The sequence below is a fragment of the Salmo salar genome, chromosome 13, assembly GCF_965601325.2.
Source record: "Salmo salar chromosome 13, fSalSal1, whole genome shotgun sequence".
Taxonomy (NCBI): Eukaryota; Metazoa; Chordata; class Actinopteri; order Salmoniformes; family Salmonidae; genus Salmo; species Salmo salar.
The window spans coordinates 43,466,157-43,487,780 of NC_138303.1; the positions used below are offsets into that span (position 1 = coordinate 43,466,157).

The window sequence follows — 21,624 nt, forward strand, 5'->3', positions numbered from 1 at the left end:
TTGAATAAGCACATTAAAACTCCCCTCGGATCGAGGTACCGGCCAATGAGAACACACCCAATAGCAAAAGGAAGGAGGGAGAGAGTGACAGTAGAGTGAATTAACAGGGGACATATAGTGAGATGAGATGCACCCCTTTAACCAAACAGACACAACCGAAGTTGAGAGAGGACATAAGGAGCGAGTCACATTTATTTCAGTTACCTGAAAACGTTATTGATGTGGAAGTGGGTGGGTAGCTGTATTATTGGGTGTGTCTAGCCTGACTAAATTCAGTTCATTCTCGGAGATGCTGATGTGTATTCTTGGGATTTCAGAAAATCCCTTGTTTGTTCTCGGCTTGTGACACTCAAATCCGCTGAACCAAGCAACTCACTAGTCTAGTAGCCTGGAGTTTTTCAGAGCGCAGAACGGATTCAGGTAGCTTCCGAGAAAATCTCTCCTGCACACCTGAGACAATTAGACATAACTGTTCTGCATAGCATACAGCTGGACATAACTGTGCTTACAGTATACGACGGAAGTTTCAGTCGTTTGGCAGATCAATACGATTGTCTTCAACCGCGCGCTCGTTCTATGGGTCAGGTATCCACGCATAACTAGTTCTCGACTCCTACCTGTCTCCACTTGAGTATTGATCCTGCAGCTATATATCGAAAAGTCAGCATCATTCACCACAGCAAACAAAAGACACATCAAGAAACATGGACACTCCAGGTGGTAAGTACTATGATTGTGATTATATTTGTTGCACATTTTTTTTGTAGCTCAATATTGCATTTGGCGTTGGAGTTATACCCGTTTAGTTGAGAATGCTTAAGGTTTTTTAATATCTTTTTTTACATTTTTGTTATTGTATTGCATTGGTATGCTTTCTCTTTGCAGTCGTCCGTAATCATGGGAACGTATTTGCGCACAATGAGGTTTTGCATTAAAAGTGTCTCTTCATCACCATATGTTAGACAGGCAGTCGAGTTAATACGATTGAAAACAATGTTATTAGGCTAGCACTGTATGTCCAATTCTATATGTTTATCAAATTGCGAGATGAGAACAATTCATCTTTACAGCAGGACCGTCATGTTTTTTTTTTTGCATTATCCTCCCATGCATGAACCTGGAAAATGAAATGAACCCTGATTTGATATAAGTTATGAAAGTTGTAATATCCCAAGAAGTGGTTGTTTTCTTTTAAGCCTGCAAAGGTGCACTCCGAAAATGTTACAAAGTTTGACGATGATGATAGGTGACAGTGCTTGAAGTTCACGCAGCTTTGATCCACTTCGTGTTTTTCCTCATAAAAACAAACTCGCGTGGAGCGAGCTGTCATTGGTTCCAACGCATGCGATGCCTTTTGCAAACAGTAGGCAGATTATTTGGTTTTCGTGCGTATCTAAATTAAATTATTCTCTATACCAGTGGTTCCCAAACTGTGGGGCGCCCCCCTTTTTTTATATACACCTCCGTTCAAACGTTTGGCTTCACTTAGAAATGTCCTTGTTCTTGAAAGAAAAGGGGGAAAAAATGTGTCCACTCAAATTGATCAGAAATACATGGTAGACATTGTTCATGTTGAAAATGACTGTTGTTGCTGGAAACTGCTGATTTTTTTTGTAGTTGATTTTTTTATGGAATATCTACATATGCCTACTATCAGCCCATTATCAGCAACCATCACTCCTGTGTTCTAATGGCACGTTGTGTTAGCTAATCCAAGTTTATCATTTTAAAAGACTAATTGGTCATTAGAAAACCCTTTTGCAATTATGTTAGCACAGCTGGAAACTGTTGTCCTGATTTAAAGAAGCAATAAAACTGGCCTTCTTTAGACTAGTTGAGTATCTTGAGCATCAGCATTTGTGGGTTCGATTACAGGCTCAAAATGGCCAGAAACAAATAACTTTATTCTGAAAGTCGTCAGTATATTCTTGTTCTGAGAAATGAAGGCTATTCCATGCGAGAGATCGCCAAGAAACTGAAGATCTCGTACAACGCTGTGTACTACTCCCTTCACAGAACCGCGCAAACTGGCTCTAACCAGAATAGAAAGAGGAGTGGGAGGCCCTGGTGCACAACTGAGCAAGAGGACAAGTACATCAGTGTCTAGTTTGAGAAACAGACACCTCACAAGTCCTCAACAGGCAACTTCATTAAATAGTACCCGCAAAACACCAGTCTCAACGTCAACAGCAAAGAGGCGACTCCGGGATGCTGGCCTTGTTGGCCGAGTTGCAAAGAAAAAGCCATATCTCTGTCCAGTGTCTGTGGCCCATCTTAATCTTTTCTTTTTATTGGCCAGTCTGAGATATGGCTTTTTCTTTGCAACTCTTTTTAGCCCATAGATTGTCATTTTTTAATCACTCAAATATCACACAAGTACACATTAGACATGTCACAATTTATAGAATTGCATGAAAATAAGCTTTAAAACTGCTAAATGTTCTTCGCACCACATGACAAAATGTCTTGAATTGCAGGAACTAAGATATAAACCGGCAAAATTCTCTCCACCAACAATAGGGGTGTGAACAATTTGTGTCAAGAATAGTGCTTGTGCACACAGAAATAGACATGGTGCATGGGGCCATGGGATATTCCCTAATGATGAAAGGGGGGCCTGAGTGAAAAGGTTTGGAAACCCCTGCTCTATACATTAGCATTGAGATAATAAATAGGTAGAAGTGTTGTGATTACTATTGGAGGCGGGAGCAGTGATATTGGTTCATAAGGCAAAGTTTATGGCCATGGGAAGGTCTACAGTTACGCATGGAGCATTGGGCTTTTGTTTCCGTGAGGTTAGCCAAAGTACACCAGGCACCATAATATTCGTTCAACTATTCCACTTCCAGCTGTTGAGTGGTAATTAATTTACTAACTCTGCAGTCACGTTCCAGTACATGGATGGAAACGACTGTGGAAACGGCTTTGGTCAAGGCACCTGTTTCCACAGTCGTTTCCATCACATGTACTGGAACCACTCAACAGCTGGAAGTGGAATAGGTGAACGAAATATTATGATGCACTCTGCAAGTGCATCGCCGTGAGGAGGAATGGAGAATGCGAGGAGTGCATTCAGTGGGAAGACTCACGCTGCATGAAGCTCCCATCAGAAGTCAGAACTTGTTCCATGTCAGTTATTATCTGTAGAGGGCAATGGGGCGTGTCAGAGCTCTGCATACTTTACTATGTTAATAATTTATTGGTAAAAATAACTAAATTCAATAACGTATTCAGTAACTATTGGCCTTTTGTATGTGCCTACATTTGGCTTGGCTAGGGGTTAGGGTTAAGTTTAGGATTTAGGTTAGCTAAAAGGGTTAGGGTTAGGTGAATGGATAGCTAATATGCTAAGTAGTTACAAAGTAGCTAATTAGCTAAAATGCTAATGTTGTCTGTGATGAGATTCGAACTTGGTTTGCTAGATGTTTGTGTTATACACCCACCCATCCACTATGTCTTATGTAACCATACCAAACATAACATATCATACTAAATGGAGTGTTCCTGATTTACATACAGAATAACACGAAGTGCTCTGAGACCAGGTTGTGCTATGCGGTGCATGGGTCTCCTTGGAGTGGGCAGCGAATGATTCTGGAGCGAACTCAGAACATCCTCAGCCAACGCTACATCCTGCTCTATTTATTTTTCCCTCTTTAATTATGACAGAGACTATATGCTGCGTGCGGTGCTTAGAAATTCTGACTTCTGATGGGAGCTTCATGCAGCGTGAGTCTTCCCACTGAATGCACTCCTCGCTTTCTCCATTCATCCTCACGTTGATGCACTTGCAGAGCCGCGTGCGGCGCGTGATTTCCCAGGACCTCCTCCCCTACGGTTCTCTATCTCTCTCAGCTATGTCTTCTCTCTCTCGTACACTTCTGTTGTGATGCCGCCTGAAGTGATGGAAAGGGGGGGGAGGTTGGTCAGTGGATCAGCGATTTCATGCATTAACTTTATCTGTAGTCACGTTTTCCCACCTCATGCGCGCTTTATTGTATTCTAAGCAAATCAATTAGTCCTGTTTCCTATAGCATATGTCCCTTGCATAAACATCTGTCCCAAACGCATACATACAATATAAATATACATGCAGGCAATCCATAACATAATATAATTCATTCTATTCACCCCCATTGAGGCCCTTTGGCCCACTGGGGGCAGGTGAAATTGGACAAGCTGTGAATGCTTCCTCCTGCTGCAGCATCTGTTTCAGCCACAGAGTGGATATCCAAATACAATTCACCTTTAACTGAGACAGTGATCTACTTCTCTACTCCTAGCTAGGTTAATCTTATAGACATAGAAACACACTCCTCATAGGTCAATGATGTTTACTGTAATGTACAGTATTTACTTAGATCATCATCCTGTTGCATCCTTATATTACATAGGATGCATTTGCAACAGTACATTTGGATCCTGGCTTTAATATTATATCAACATTAATTGACTGACTGTTATAATCTAACATTATGTGGGGTAAACATCGTATGGAGCCGAATGTGTGCCACCCTCCATGACCGGTCATTGCACAAAACACTAGCAGCCTTACCAGGCTTACAGCGTTGTGTGTGTGTGTGGCTTCATGACCCACAGCAGAGAGCAAACAAAAGAAAGGATAGAATAGGGAGGAGGAGGAGGGGAGGAAGATGGGCGGAAGGATTGTTGTGCCTGTAAAGTGCTCAATGCTCACGTTTCTCTGCCTGCCTGGCTCTACTCACCCACTCAGGCAGATTAGTGGATGTAGGGGTTACTGACCTCACGATGGGAAGCTGCTCGCCTCACTCTCCAACCTGCTGCCGATTCCACAATTAACACCAGTGTCTGTCTGCGCTGACCTCAATTCTAACTGGCTTGCCAGTGAGTGTATGGCTCTTTTGTCTTCTCTGAGTTACATGGGGCATCCTCTGGAGTTTGCTATAGGCTATGTACTACTATCCTACTGGGTAAACATCAAAGACAATTCACAATCCAAATTCCTATGGCCCCCTATATTTTCTCTACTGTCATGAGGGCCATACCATGATGTCCTCTGAATTGGAGTTAATTGACAAAAAGGCCCTATACTCTACATAGAGCTCTTGGCCAAGTATATGGTATATTATGGGAGCACCGAGCAGTATAGTCAAGCTTAGCCTTGGAGAGGCCTGTAAAAGCTGATTATTAATTGACTAGGCTACCATTTATGGCATGGTAGTTCAGTCCTAAAGGCCACTCACAAACGTAAACACAGAATTAGCTTACATGTGAGTGTTCAAGTGGACATGCAATGTGTTTGGGTGGGTGTGGAGGTTTGGCAAGCCCCGGCTGGGTCTGCAGGCTGTCTGTTTCCAGTCTCAGGTAGTGGCTGGCCAGGACAGGACAGCAGGTCCCTCCCTGTCATATGTCTGCTAAGACTTGCTCTAGATCTCTGGCTCTGCAGTGTGTCAATAATAAATCCTGTAGCACGTGCTGCCTGAGGGATTATAACAACACTTGAAATAAACAAATACTTGGCGCAGCAGCATCAGCAGCCCCACAGGGAAAAACTGAGAAGTCAATAAGAGGAAAGAAATACAAGCCCAGGGCATATTTACTAATGTTTCTCATACAAATGTAAGACTCCATGACAGGTGCATAGTATTTGGGAATATACAGTGCCTTCGACAAGTATTCATACCTCTTGACTTTTTCCACATTTTGTTACGTTACAGCCTTATTCTAAAATTGATTAAATATTTTTTTCTCTCAGCAATCTATACAAAAATAACCCATAATGACAAAGTGAAAACAGGTTTAGCAATTTTAGCAAATTTATTACAAATAAAAATCTGAAATACCTTATTTACATTAGTATTCAGACCATTTGCTATGACACTTGAAATGGAGCTCTCAGGTGCATCCTGTTTCCATTGATCATCCTTGAGATGTTTCTACAACTTGATTGGAGTCCACCTGTGGAAGATTCAATTGATTGGACATGATTTGGAATGGCACACAACTGTCTATATAAGGTCCCACAGTTGACAGTGCATGTCAGAGCAAAAACCAAGCCATGAGGTCAAAGGAATTGTCCGTAGAACTCCGAGACAGGATTGTGTCGAGGCACAGATCTGGGGAAGGGTACCCAAAAATGTCTGCAGCATTTAAGGTCCCAAAGACCACAGTGGCCTCAATCATTCTTAAATGGAAGAAGTTTGGAACCACCAAGACTCTTCCTAGAGCTGGCAGCCCGACAAAACTGAGCCATCGGGGAAGAAGGGCCTTGGTCAGGGAGGTGACCAAGAACCCGATGGTCACTCTGACAGAGCTCCAAAGGTTCCTCTGTGGAAATGGGAGAACCTTCCAGAAGGACAACCATCTCTGCAGCACTCCACCAATCAGACCTGTATGGTAGAGTGGCTAGACGGAAGCCACTTATCAGTAAAAGGCACATGACAGCCCGCTTGGAGTTTGCCAAAACAAACAAGGTTCTCTGGACTGATGAAACCAAGATTGAACTCTTTGGCCTGACTCCCAAGCGTCACATCTGGGTGAAACCTGGCACCATCTCTACATTGAAGCATGGTGGTGGCAGCATCATGCTGTGGGGATGTTTTTTCAGAGGCAAGGAAAGGGAGACTAGTCAGGATCAAGGCAAAGATTAAAGGAGTAAAGTACAGAGAGATCCTTGTTGAAAACCTGCTTCAGAGGGCTCAGAACCTCAGACTGGGGCGACGGTTCACTTTCCAACAAGACAACGACCCTAAGCACACAGCCAAGACAACTCAGGAGTGGCTTCGGGACACGTCTCTGAATGTCCTGGAGTGGCCCAACCAGAGCCCGGACTTGAACCAGAACGATCATCTCTGGAGAGACCTGAAAAAAACTGTGCAGTGACGCTCCCCATCCAACCTGACAGAGCTTGAGAGAATCTGCAGAGGAATGGGAGAAACTCCCCAAATACAGGTGTGCCAAGCTTGTTGCATCATACACAAGAAGACTCAAGGCTGTAATCGCTGCCAAAGGTGCTTCAGCAAGTACTGAGTAAATGGTCTGAATAGTTATGTAAATGTGATATTTCAGTTGTTTTATATATTAGCTTTGTCATTATGGGGCCTGAGAGGATATCGGTCCACCCACTTTGGGGGCCACGCCCACCCACTGAGGAGCCAGGCCCAGACAATCAGCATGAGTTTTTACCCACAAAAGTGCTTTATTACAGACAGAAATACTCCTCAGCACCTCCTCAGACAATCCTGCAGGTATTTGGTATTTTATTAGAATTCCCATTAACTGTTGCAAAAGCAGCAGCTACTCTTCCCGGGGTCCACATGAAACATGACATAATACAGAACATTAATAGACAAGGACAGAACTGGTTACATGGTTACATGTGGTCTAAGGTTGTGAGGCCGGTTGGAAGTACTGCCAAATTCTCTAAAATGACATTGGAGGTGGCTTATGGTAGAGAAATTAACATTAAATTCTCTAGCAACAGCTCTGTTGGTCTGTTGGACATTCCGGCAGTCACCATGCCAATTGCACGCTCCCTCCACTTGAGACATCTGTGGCATTATGTTGTGTGACAAAACTGCACATTTTGGAGTTGCCTTTTATTGTCCCCAGCACAAGGTGCACATGTGTAATGATCATGCTGTTTAATCAGCTTCTTGATATGCCACAACTGTCAGTTGGATGGATTATCTTGGCTCTGAGAAATGCTCACTAACAGGGATGTAAACAAATTTGTGCACAAATGGAACATTTCTGAAATCATTTATTTCAGCTCATGAAACATGGTACCAGAACTTGTTACATGTTAGTTTATATTTTTGTTCAGTGTAGTTTATATTCTATGTATACATACGATAGGCTAACTATTACCATGACACCTTGTGTAGGTGGCTGCTATCTTTTTATCACTGCCCTGTCTCACAAACTCACCAATAAATGTTTGTAGTTAGGTAGCCCGTTCGAGTGGTTCTCTCTTTATGGGAAAACGGGACTCACTTTCTCCATAGCTTACTGTCGGTGACGACACGAGTACAGTTCTCTACCACAGCATCCCTGGGAATCCCCCAGTATATGTCTTTTAATCACATAACCGGTTTGTGATTGTTGTAAATGTCTACACGATACTGCAGATTTGGTCCAGGCAGTAACCGTGTCAGAAGTCCATGTGAGTCGGCGGCCAGGTGTCGTGCTGCTTGCGGGCGCCGGGCAAGGAGGGAGCGGAAGCACCGCATAGCCCGCTCGGCGGTGTCTCAGAGATGCAAAAGATTTTTAGAGAGGATGCGAAGGCAGACGAACAGAGGTTTAAAAAAAAACGAAAAAAGAGCAACGTTGATTTATTTACTGTCATTTATAATGACTACCTATATAAATACTGAAGTTGTTTGCATGAGGCAAAAAAGTCTATAGCTAGATTTCCATTCAATTGGCGACAGATTTTCATGTGAATATTCTAAAATCCGCATAAACAATATGCGCACTTTCCTACCAGAAATGTGTTTCCATCCAATTTAAATTCCCATGTACCGAATAAGAAAAATGCAAGTTAAATGGGTTTTCATCGCAATTTTACTGATGGGTTTTCTCACATTTTTAAAAACGTGCTAAATAGCACACGTATAGCCTACATCTGGGATCATCAACTAGATTCAGACCAAAAAAATTTATTGAGCGGATGGTCGGGGGGCGGAACATAATACAAAATACATTTTAGATTGCAAAATGACCGAAAGAAGCCAAAACAGATATTTGACTAAAACAATAATTTAATCCCTTGCTTACATTTGTATAAGATCACATACAGTGCCTTCAGAAAGTATTCACACCCCTTGACTTATTCCACATTTTGTTGTTACAGCCTGAATTCAAAATTGATTAAATACTTTTTTCTCATTCATCTACACACAAAACCCCATAATGTTAAAGTAGAAACATGTGTTTTTAGAAATTTTAGCAAAAATATATAAGTATTTACACCCCCGAGGCAATGCTTTGTAAAAGCACATTTGGCAGAGATTAGTCTTTCTGGGTAAATCTCTAAGAGCTTTCCACACCTGGATTGTGCAGTTTTTGCCCATTATTCTTTTCAAAAATTTTAAAACGGTCAAATTGGTTGTTGATCATTGCTCGACAACCATTTTCAGGTCTTGCCATAGATTTTCAAGCAGATTTAAGTCAAAACTGTAATTCGGCCACTTAGATATAGAAACTTACAAACTGCTTTGTCATTTAAAAAAAAAGTATTACTTTAGTGCCTTGATGCAAAAATTATGCATGTTTTGGAATATTTGCATTCTGTATAGGCTTCCTTCTTTTCACTCTGTCATTTAGGTTAGTATTGTGTAGTAACTTCACGGTTTTTGGTCCATCCTCAGTTTTCTCCTATCACAGCCATTAAACTCTTAACTGTTTTAAAGTCATCATTGGCCTCATGGTGAAATCCCTGTGCAGTTTCCGTCCTCTCCGGCAACCGAGTTAGGACACCATCTTTGTGGTAATTAATAACTTCACCATGCTCAAAGGAAAATTCAATGTCTGCTTTTAAAAAAATTATTTTCCCATCTACCAATAGCTGCCCTTCTTTGTGAGACATTGGAAAACCTCCCTGGTCTTTGTGGTTGAATCTGTGTTTGAAATTCACTGCTCAACTGAGGAGTACAGAGATGAGGCAGTCATTCAAAAAACATGTTAAACACTATTATTGCACTCAGTGAGTCCATGCAACTTATTATGTGACTTGTTAAGCACATTTTTACTACTGAACTTATTTAGGCTTGTCATAACAAAGGGTTTGAATACTTATTGACTCAAGACATTTCAGCTTTGAATTTGTATTCATTTTTTATTTAAATCTCAAAAAAAATATCCACTTTGACATTATGGGGTATTGTGTGTGTGTGTGTGTGTGTGTGTGTAGGCCAGTGACAATCTCAATTTAATCCATTTTAAATTCAGGCTGTAACACCATTTTTTTTGGGGGGGGGGAAAGTCAAGGGTTGTGAATACTTTCTACATCTCTCTATTATGCATGGGAATACATGGGAAAAGATTTCCAAAACAAAAATCACTTGGAGTCGATTTCCTGGTGTTTTTACAGTCAATGAATTAAAAAAATTATTTAAGCACAATTTTTTTGTGCTCAGAACTTGGGGGGCCAAATGGCCCGCGGGCTGCCATTTGGGGAACCTTGGCCTACATGATGAGATTATTATGGACAAAAGAGCAACATTTATTTTCATATGTCAAACGGTAGCCAAGCATTGATGATCATGTCACCAGAATAAGACCCTTGTTATTTATTGGAAAGTAGCATCAAGCTCATCAGCTTGCACTTCACCACCCTGTGAAGTACATCACAATTTATTTAATCTGGTAGCCTAATAAACTTGCATGCTTTCCCAACGAGTCATAGTGGAAAGACCACACATGTCATCGTGTGACTCCAAGTTTACTTCGATATGATGGTTATTATATCTATATTTGCGCATAGAATAATTTCCACCGCTTTTCTCGCATCATTTATTTTACAGACACAAAAAGATCCCCATGTCAAACAAACAAATCATCTGTTGGCATTTATGAAATTGTACCGGCACTTCCTGTTTCCATCACAGCTGTTGTGAAAAATGTTTTTATACGGTATGACTTTACACGCATAAAACTGTGGATGGAAACGTGGTTAGTGTGAGTTTGGTTGGGACAGAATCCGCGCTTACTCTGTTACTGTGCTTCCAACCATTTTTGGCACCTTTTTTCTCCCTGAATGCACAATTATACCTATTAGTCCTACAGAGAGCTAGCTGTCTTTTGCCACCATCTACCACAAATGGTAGCGGCATAACCTCAACTTTTAAAGGAAGAACCACTGTATGCTTTTGCATGCCTTTAAACGTTGCATTCTGCACCACGTCTTGAACTTGGTGACCTTTTTTTAGAGTAAACTTCTTTTCAGCTATCTGACTAACCCCACTACCTCTCTGTCTCTGTTTTTCCAACAGGAGGTGTTATTCTGTATGCACGCTCCTCAGGCAGCCCCAGCCCTGGCAGCCCGTCCAGTGGGTACCAGACCCAGTCCCCCTCCTCCACCCTCTCCCAGCCCTCCTCCCCAGAGGAGATCACCTTCACAGAACTGGGGTCCCTGAAGGGCCAGAGAGGGGGAGGATGCACACCTCCATCCTCCAAGCTGGTGTTCCACTTCCCAGAAGTCTACAATGTGGCTACATCAACGTCCACCCACCAGCACACGTACCAACACCCCATCGCTGGGAAAAGACCTAGTGGATTCACAGGACCTTTCACCAGTGAGTAGCATTCCTTCCGGACTTCTTTTGTCATCCCTCCTTACTCTTTCTAGCCTAAACCAAAACATCCAACCTATCCAATACTCACCTCCTCCCAATCTCTTTCTGTAATGTACACTACACGACGTGCTTTGTTGCTTGTAACGTCGGTCGGTAGTCACCTTCACTTATGATCACATTTCTGACTGGCTGTACCTCTGTCTCTCTCTCTGTATATCTACAGAGACTGGTGGTATGGTGCTCCTGTGTACAGTGTGTGGAGACATTGCATCTGGGTTCCACTACGGAGTGCACGCCTGTGAGGGTTGCAAGGTAAGAAGACCATGATGACTAAACACATACAGTAAGTGCCCCTGAAATGGCTCCCTATTCCCTATATAGCACACTTCTTTTGACCATTTCAGATGCACTCTTACTGTGTATAATAAGGTGGTGGGTCACTTTCACTATTTTAAAACCAACCAGGATGCTAATTAACTGTACATCTGCTTGAGTTTCCTATCTAGGGCTTCTTCCGTCGCAGCATTCAGCAAAACATAAACTACAAGATGTGTGTGAAGAACGAGAACTGCCTCATTATGAGAATGAACCGCAACCGCTGCCAACACTGTCGCTTCAAGAAATGCCTCTCCGTGGGCATGTCCAGAGATGGTAAGAGTTATAGTGAAATCTTACTGAGAGTGCAGGCTCAGACAATCGTTTGAGGCCATACAATGCGAGTTTCTCAGCACTGCACCAGCCTTATCTTTCACCTGAGACATAGCTCTGACCTACTGTTGAAGGGCACACGTTGGAAAATAACCTATATCCACACAGCCTCTTGCACATTCATAAGTTTCAAAGTCAGTCTTTCTTCCTCTTGTTCAGATTCCTCCCCTCTCCATGTTCCTCCCCTCCGTGTTCCCTGAGCTCTCCCTCTGTACCACTCTTCTCTCCTCTCCGACAGTGATTTATGAGAACGGGAGCCTTGAAGTCCCTGAAGCTATCTGTCATACAGAAAACTGCAGCAAACACAGGAATTATTTTGGGGAATTGGAACAGGGGCAACTTGATTACCTTGTATACTGTTTACCCTTATAACATCTTGTACAATTAATGAGGGAGACGGCAAACAATTAAGCTGGAGATGCAGAACAAAACAGCCCGTCCTTGTCACACAATTAATCAGCCGTATGCAAAGCTAATCTCACCTACTTTACTTTTAGCCTTGATAGCTAAGTATTGATAAATTGCCCCATCGTAACGGATTACGAAAATAGTGTGGGATGGTTTCAGTTGACCTAAAAAAGCAAAGCAAGCATTTTACCTATAGCATGCTGGTACATGGTGACCTAGTTGGGATAGTTTGCCTGCCTTTAGTGTCTTCTCAGTGTGGCTTCAACCCTCCTGTGTTCTCTCTCTCGTGCTTAATCCATTGCCTAATCTACAAGAGAACCAAGTGATTTCTGCATGCAGTCGACATTTTGGGCGCTCAAAAGGTGGGGTACGAGAAACGAGGGTAGTGAAGATGTTTTGATGGAAGGAAAAACACTCATATTGACCCTGTTAAAAACACGATCTCGAAAGTGTCAAGAACCACAACCTAGAAACCTATTTCCTTCGCCTGCAGCTGTTGTGAAAACAGAAAAACCTCAGTCAACTGTCTGCAGTCCACATGGCAGAAGACGTCCTGATTTCTCAGGAGCCTGTGATTGGTGTATCTTGGGATTACCATATAAACAAGGCAAATATTGAAGTCACTTTCCCTCCCTGAAACCAGTTCATCTTCTTAAAAGACACAGCCAACACTGTCAACCTCAACACAGTGCATTAAAGCCCATTCTCACAACTGTAATGACTAGCTAAAGTCTAGACAGACTATCCATGCACACATAACAAAGTGGATTGATGTAAATGAATATAGCAGAATTCCATAGATCTGCTGTAACAGAATGTCACTGTTATAGCCCTTTTTTAGCATGATCTAGATCCTATGCTCTTTAGGGACAGTGCATTGCACACTGCAGAGAGAGACCCAAGAGATCATGTAATGATGCCAGAGATGTGTTAACACAGATGTTCACAGTCATACATTTAACTGAAGCAGAACACAAATAATTCTTCCCGATGTCATAGCTTAGTGCAGTATCTTGTTTTGATCTCAAACACTTTAAGTTAGTTTGTTTCTATGAATTATAGATCATTTACATCTTGCCTGACGCATTGTGCTGGCTTGGTTGAAGAACTCTCAGCAGCAGGACTGCCATTTGAAGTTTCTCTTTTATGTCACACTCCACTTTGTGGTGTTTCACTCACTACTTTCTCTCTGCAAGCTCCTATTTTCAACACTACTCTTCACTCTCACGAACACCCTCCTTCTCTGCAACCTCTCCTCCCTCACTCCCTCCTTCCTTCTCTACATCCTCTTTCCTCCCCCTTGCGTGCTGAGAGCCCACCTCTATTTCTCTCCCTCCGTCGCAGTAGCGGTGACATCACGTTCACGATGAGCCACTGCCCTACTTACAAAGTATAGAGGGAGGGAAGGAGAGGAGAGAGAGAGATGGATAGGGGGTCTATAAATAGCATTTTCAGCTGATGGATATTGTTGGAGAGGGGGATGGAGAGTAGGAGGGATGGGATCCACAAAAGACTGCTTACACATTCATGCATGAAATACACAAGATGCAATTAATGCATTTTTGTTACAAAGGGGAATGTATGAACATTATATATTTGTTTCTGTGTAGACTGGACCTTAAGACTTAATATCTATAAGAGAACTATGGCCAGAAGTTGACCACTCTGTTTGTGTCTTCATCAGCTGTGCGTTTTGGCCGTATCCCTAAGAGGGAGAAGCAGAGGCTTCTGGATGAGATGCAAAGTTACATGAACAGCCTGAATGAGTCTAACACCATGGACATAGAGTCCTCCCCCGTCTCCGAAGCTCCTCCCAGCACAGCAGAGGTTCCTTCTAAAGAGGCCATCAGAGCCATCTCACGGGCCTATCAGGACATCTCTTCCAGCAGCCAAGACAGGGCAGCCAAGAGGGAAATCAACATCACCAACTTACCAACAACATCTCTGTTCAAGAGCAACACATCTCAGGAGACCAGCTACACCAATGGCTCCTCCCACCTCAGCTCTGACTCCACCCAGGGGTACCAGTCCTGTCTTGCAGGCCTTGCCCCTCACTGCCCAGACACCAATGACAACCACCATACGTTCCCCTCTGTAGACAAAAGTCGCTATAGTTGCCCCGCTACTTTGTCCAATCATGACCACGGACAGTCTAATGTGGGCACACCTCAACGGGCCAGCTCGGCCAATCACAACAGTTTCTCCATGAAGGAAGAGACCCAAGAGCCCCAACCTCAGACATCCTGTCCATGGAAATTAGCTGCTGGAACCAAAGTGCTGGTGAGTAAACCAAGAGTCGTTAGAAAGTTATGAAGCTTTACATACGTGAAGTTTAAAAAAAAAACAACAGTATGGATTTGAATCTAACTTTCTCTATCCCTCAGGCCTGTCCTCTCAATGCGTGTCCTGTATCTGCGGCCAGTCGTTCTGGACAGCAGATATGGGAGTCTTTCTCCCAGTGTTTCACCCCGGCAGTGAGGGAAGTGGTGGAGTTCGCTAAGGGTATCCCTGGCTTCCAGGAGCTCAGCCAGCACGACCAGGTCATGCTTCTCAAATCAGGCACCTTCCAGGTAATAACCGCTTGTTTTTTAAAGTAGTCTATTTTTGTCCAGGACTAAGCTTTACCTGTACCCAGGAAACTGGCCCTAAATCAGATTTTTTCAGCTGTGTTTACAAATATAAAAAGGACAAAACACCTTAATTCTCTCTCCCAATTAATGCAATCCCAATCCATATTGACTAACCTTCCACTGGGTCTTCTGTCTCGGTCAGGTGTTGATGGTGAAGTTCTGTACAATGTTTAACCCTGAGGAGCGGACGGTGACCTTCCTGAATGGCCAGACGTACCCTCTGTCCACCCTGCGGGCGCTGGGGATGGGGGCCCTGCTCGACGCCATCTTTGACTTCAGTGAGAAGCTGGGATCTCTGAGGCTGGAGCCTGATGAGATGGCTCTGTTCATGGCTGTGGTGCTGGTCTCTGCAGGTGAGGGGGAAAATAGCCATTGAATTCATCACTAAAGCAGTGTCAATATGAACAACATGGCATTAGGAAGTCATAGAAGAGAAGTACATCTTAAATGGTATGATAAGAAAATGTGACCGAGTAAGTATGAAGAGCTTATTATGAGCATAACGATAAAGCTGTGTAGACATCCATAGATGGATAACTATTGTGTCTCTCAAACAAGCTCTCACCCTCTCTTCTTGTCTCCTTAGACCTTTCTGGCATCGTTGATATGGGGGCAGTAGAACAGCTCCAGGAGGGGTTAATCCGTGCCTTGCATTCCCTCATCCACTGCCGTCGTCCCGAAGAGAGTGCGTCCATCTTCCCCAAGCTGCTCCTGCACTTGCCCGACCTGCGCACCCTCAACAACCTGCACTCCGACAAGCTGCTGGCCTTCCGGATTGACTTGTGAACAGCCCTGAACACACACACACACACACACACACACACACATAGCAATTCAGAACTCGCCGACCACCACCACTCTCTCAGGGCAAGACTTCCCAGGAGATTGAGGAACACTGACTTGGGCAATCAATCAACAACAACAAAGATGTTTAAGATGCATGTTTGAAAAAGGACAATAATTAATATATTGATCTCCATCCTGTTTTCATGCACACACACACACACACACACACACACACACACAACCTCAAGATCTACACTTGGGGAAAGATGGTCTGTTAGAACGTACATCAGTGTTTTAGGCTTACCGTTACCCTTTTGGACACATCAGATGTGTATGGCAGTTTACCCATTGTTTTCCAGTCTTTAGGAGACCAAAAGCCAGTTCACTTACTTGTTTAACTTATTCCTAATCTCCTGACCATTGCCAAACCACAGTTGAGAGAGAATCAGAGAGGAAGATGTTTGTGGACAATGATAAGTTAGGGACCATTATTGGTGACTGAATGTGTGGGTGTTTAGTGTTTGTATATATTATTATAATAATACATACAATTTACACTTAAGATCATATGACTCCCATTTCACTTATAAACACATCTGGGGTTTAAATATACAATTAAGTCTCAAATATATTCAACAGACTAATTGCATATAGAAATGCGATATTCTGTATATTGGCAAATCAAATTGTATTTGTCACATTCACATGTTTAGCAGATGTTATTGCGGGTGTAGAGAAATGCTTGTGTTTCTAGCTCCAACAGTGCAGTAGTATCTAACAATTCACACAACCTAAAATTAAAAGAATGGAATTAAGGAATATATAAATATTAAGATGAGCAATGTCGGAGTGGTATAGACTAAATACAGTAGAATAGAATATAGTATATACATATGAGATGAGTAAAGCAAAAATATGTACACTACCATTCAAAAGTTTGGGGTCCCTTAGAAATTTCAATTTTTTTGTCCATTAAAATAACATAAAATTGATCAGAAATACAGTTAATTGTTAATGTTGTAAATGACTATTGTACCTGGAAGCAGCTTATTTTTTTAATGGAATATCTACTGTTGAGGTTGGAAGTTTACATACACTTAGGTTGGAGTCATTAAAACTCGTTTTTCAACCACTCCACAAATTTCTTGTTAACAAACTATAGTTTTGGCAAGTCGGTTAGGACATCTACTTAGTGCATGACACAAGTCATTTTTCCAACAATTGTTTACAGACAGATTATTTCACTTATTAACTGTATCACAATTCCACTGAGTCAGAAGTTTACATACACTAAGTTGACTGTGCCTTTAAACTGCTTGGAAAATTCCAGAAAATTGTCATGGCTTCTGATAGGCTAATTGATGCAATTTGAGTCAATTGGAGGTGTACCTCTGGATGTATTTAAAAAGCCTACCTTCAAACTCAGTGCCTCTTTGCTTGACATCATGGGAAAATCTAAAGAAATCAGCCAAGACCTCAGAAAAAAAAAATGTCCTCTGGTCTGATGAAACAAAAATGTAACTGTTTGGCCATAATGACCATCGTTATGTTTGGAGGAGAAAGGGGGATCCTTGCAAGCCGAAGAACACCATCCCAACCGTGAAGCGCGGGGGTGGCAGCATCATGTTGTGGGGGTGCTTTGCTGCAGGAGGGACTGGTGCACTTCACAAAATAGATGGCATCATGAGGGAGGAAAATTATGTGGCTATATTGAAGCAACATCTCAAGACATCAGTCAGGAAGTTAAAGCTTGGTCGCAAATGGGTCTTCCAAATGGACAATGACCCCAAGCATACTTCCAAAGTTGTGGCAAAATGGCTTAAGGACAACAAAGTCTAGGTATTGGAGTGGCCTTCACAAATCTCTGACCTCAATCCTATTGAAAATTTGTGGGCAGAACTGAAAAAGCGTGTGCGAGCAAGGAGTACAACTGTACAAACCTGACTCAGTTACACCAGCTCTGTCAGGAGGAATGGGTCAAAATTCACCCAACTTATTGTGGGAAGCTTGTGGACGGCTACCCGAAACGTTTGACCCAAGTTAAACAATTTAAAGGCAATGCTACCAAATACTAATTCAGTGTATGTAAACTTCTGCCCCACTGGGAATGTGATGAAAGAAATAAAAGCTGAATTAAATAATTCCCTCAACTATTATTCTGACATTTCACATTCTTAAAATAAAATGGTGATCCTAACTGACCTACAGACAGGGAATTTTTACTAGGATTAAATGTCAGGAATTGTGAAAAACTGAGTTGAAATGTATTTGGCTAAGGTGTATGTAAACTTCCGACTTAAACTGTACATAGACGTAGAGTGGCCCATTATCAGCAACCATCACTCCTGTGTTCCAATGGCACGTTGTGTTAGCTAATCCAAGTTTATAATTTTAAAAGGCTAACTGATCATTAGAAAACCCTTTTGCAATAATGTTAGCACCGCTGAAAACTGTTGTGATGATTTAAAGAAGCAGTAAAACTGGCCTTCTTTAGACTAGTTGTGTATCTGGAGCATCAGCATTTGTGGGTTCGATTACAGGCTCAAAATGGCCAGAAACAAATAACTTTCTTATGAAACTCGTCAGTCTATTCTTGTTCTGAGAAATGAAGGCTATTCCATGCGAGAAATTGCCAAGAAACTGAAGATCTCGTACAATGCTGTGTACGACTCCCTTCACAGAACAGCGCAAACTGTCTCTAACCAGAATAGAAAGAGGAGTGAGAGGCCCCGGTGCACAACTGAGCAAGAGGACAAGTACATTAGAGTGTTTGGTCTGAGAAACAGATGCCTCACAAGTCCTCAACTGGCAGCTTCATTGAATAGTACCCGCAAAACACCAGTCTCAAAGTCAACAGTGAAGAGGTGACTCCGGGATCCTGGCCTTCTAGGCAGAGGTGCAAAGAAAACGCCATAACTCAGACTGGCCAATAAAAGATTAAGAACACAGACACTGGACAGAGGAAGATTGAAAAAAGTGTTATGTACAGACGAATCTAAGTTTGACGTTTTCGGATCACAAAGAAGATCATTTGTGAGACGCAGAAAAAAATGAAAAGATGCTGGAGGAGTGCTTGACGCCATCTGTCAAGCATGGTGGAGGCAATGTGATGGTCTGGGGGTGCTTTGGTAATGGTAAAGTGGGAGATATGTACAGGGTAAAATGGATCTTGTAGAAGGAAGGCTATCACTCCATTTTGCAACGCCATGCCATACCCTGTGGACGGCGCTTAATTGGAGCCAATTTCCTCCTATAACAGGACAATGACCCAAAGCACAGCTCCAAACTATGTAAGAACTATTTATGGAAGAAGCAGTCAGCTGGTATTCTGTCTATAATGGAGTGGCCAGCACAGTCACTGGATCTCAACCCTATTGAACTGTTGAGGGAGCAGCTTGACCGTATGGTACGTAAGAAGTGCCCATCAAGCCAATCCAACTTGTGGGAGGGGCTTCAGGAAGCATGGGATGAAATCTCTTCAGATTACCTCAACAAATTGACAACTAGAATGCGAAAGATCTGCAAGACTGTAATTGCTGCAAATGGAGGATTCTTTGACAAAAGCCAAGTTGGAAGGACACAATTATTTAAATGAATCATTATTTATAACCTTGTCAACATCTTGACTATATTTCCTATTAATTTTGCAACTAATTTCATGTATGTTTTCATGGAAAACAAGGACATTTCTAAGTGATCCCAAACTTTTGAACGGCAGTGTAAACTTTATTAAAGTGGCCAGTGATTTCAAGTCTATGTTTATGGGGCAGCAGCCTCGAAGGTGCAGGGTTACGTAACCCGGGTGGAAGCCGCCTAGTGATGGCTTTAACAGTCTGATGGCCTTGAGATAGATAAAAGTGTGTGGGTTTTAGGTGCCAAGCCAAATTTCTTCAGCCTCCTGAGGTTGAAGAGGCACTGTTGCGCTTTCTTCACAACACTGTCTGTGTGGGTATATTAAGTCTACATCAGGAATCACATCAGGTGTAATGGAGACAGAACCAGAACTTTGTCTCCAAGCATGTTAGGTTTGTTTTGATTATTTTGTTGTTGTAAATAATATTGTGTTATTCAAATGTCTCTGTATTAATAACAATATATGGCAGATCTGCTGGGCAAGATCAGAGTGTATAAGATAAGTCTATGGATCAGAGATTATAGGAGCATAATAGAGTATCTGTAAAGGGTGGGGGTTGGCAATGAAGAAGTGGGTTATGCACAGGAGGAAATTATGTTGGAGAGGGCTCTGTATTGTATTGGTGAGAGGGACTGTGCCAGTAACACTCACCATGGTGTCAGGTCAGATCAGATGAGGTACCAAACCAGCGGAATACCTGCATTCACCAGCACTCCTCACTCCACAACCCACAAAATGCACCTTCTCCCCTATCCCCATCCCCAAGGTTTGTCATACAAACTGAAAAAAGATACTTTCAAGGTGGAGGATCTCATTTGATTGCTACAGATCTGATCCACTCACTGCTAGTTGAGATTATGGTTGACTAAGCACATCTTCTACATTTTGTAAATTGTTATTTCTTCCATATAATAAGATATAAATATGAAATGATGTACCTATTGAATTCTGCCTCTTGCGTTTCTTCTTTGGTGTTCATTCTGTCCTATGAACAGAATAAAAATCAACATGTAAACATTACAGGAGGTTTGACAAACAATCCATGAGATACATATTTACTTTTTTATGTAAAATGTAAAATCTTTAACAAAACAGCAACCAACATATTAAACAAAACAAATACAAAACCACATAGGGAGATCTTTCCTGATAAATTCTATGCTATTTCATGCCAAAGTATTATTTTTTTGTGCCCTTAGTAAGGAAACACAAGAATCATTCCCATATATTTTTGGAGTCTGTATTTTTCTCCAGCCTCTTTGCTAAGATGAGTTCATATGACATTGTTTTGATCAACATACTCATCCACTCCATGAACATTGGCTCATTAGAGCTTTTCCAATGTTTCAGGACCAGCCTTAACACAGACACAATACTTAAACATAATATTTTAACCTCTGTCTGGTTAATCCCTCTTATTTAAGCCTTGTCACTCAACAGTCTTGGTGGAATCCAGCCATGGAATCCAAGGCCATTTCCCATGCACTGTGAGGCTTTGTCCCATAGGGGGTGCACAACCGGTCATTTCCACAGCGCATGTAGGAGGGTTCCTTTTGCCCCTTCACATCGCCAACATACATCATCCTTTGACAAACCCATCCTATGTATCCTTGGGGGAGTGAAATAAAATCGATGAAAAACTTTAAATTGGATACCTTTTCCCTTAGCTTTTCTGACAATTTACCCAATATTTGAAATAATATACAACCATTCTAAATCCCTTTGCCACACAATTCTCACGTTTTCACAGGTGTCATTATTAACCTTTAACAGCATTTTGTAACACAAAGAGGCTGATTGTACAGAGGTTGGTAGTGAAAATAAATCTTCTACAACATTGTTGCCTTTGGACATAATCAAATCAAATTATATTTGTCACATTCGCTGAATACAACAGGTGTAGACCTTACTGTGAAATGCTTACTTATGAGCCCTTAACCAACAATGCAGTTCAAGAAAGAGTTAAGAAAATATTTACAAAATAAACTAAAGTAAAAAATAAAATAACAAGGCTATATACAGGGGGTACCGGTACCGAGTCAATGTGCGGGGATACGGGCTAATCGAGGTAATTTGTACATATACACTACCGTTCAAAAGATTGGTGTCACTTAGAAATGTCCTTGTTTTTGAAAGAAAAGCACACTTTTTTGTCCATTAAAATAACATAAAATTGATCAGA

The 21,624-nt window shown here is 42.0% G+C and overlaps 1 protein-coding gene across 1 annotated transcript; it reads left to right on the forward strand.

Moving 5' to 3' along the window:
- Positions 1 to 91: 91 nt before the first annotated feature.
- LOC106567064 (nuclear receptor subfamily 1 group D member 1) lies at positions 92 to 20,388 on the forward strand. The gene is made up of 8 exons (XM_014135912.3): positions 92 to 720; positions 10,974 to 11,276; positions 11,500 to 11,588; positions 11,783 to 11,927; positions 14,077 to 14,672; positions 14,777 to 14,962; positions 15,165 to 15,375; positions 15,609 to 20,388. Exons 1-8 carry the CDS (start codon positions 705 to 707, stop codon positions 15,806 to 15,808), a joined length of 1,746 nt encoding a protein of 581 aa, XP_013991387.1. The 5' UTR covers positions 92 to 704; the 3' UTR covers positions 15,809 to 20,388.
- Positions 20,389 to 21,624: the final 1,236 nt, after the last annotated feature.

Coding starts and splice junctions, on each gene's coding strand:
- LOC106567064 (XM_014135912.3), top strand. Junction 11,589..11,782: donor ACGCCTGTGAGGGTTGCAAG/GTAAGAAGACCA, acceptor TTTCCTATCTAG/GGCTTCTTCCGTCGCAGCAT. Junction 14,673..14,776: donor CTGCTGGAACCAAAGTGCTG/GTGAGTAAACCA, acceptor TCTATCCCTCAG/GCCTGTCCTCTCAATGCGTG.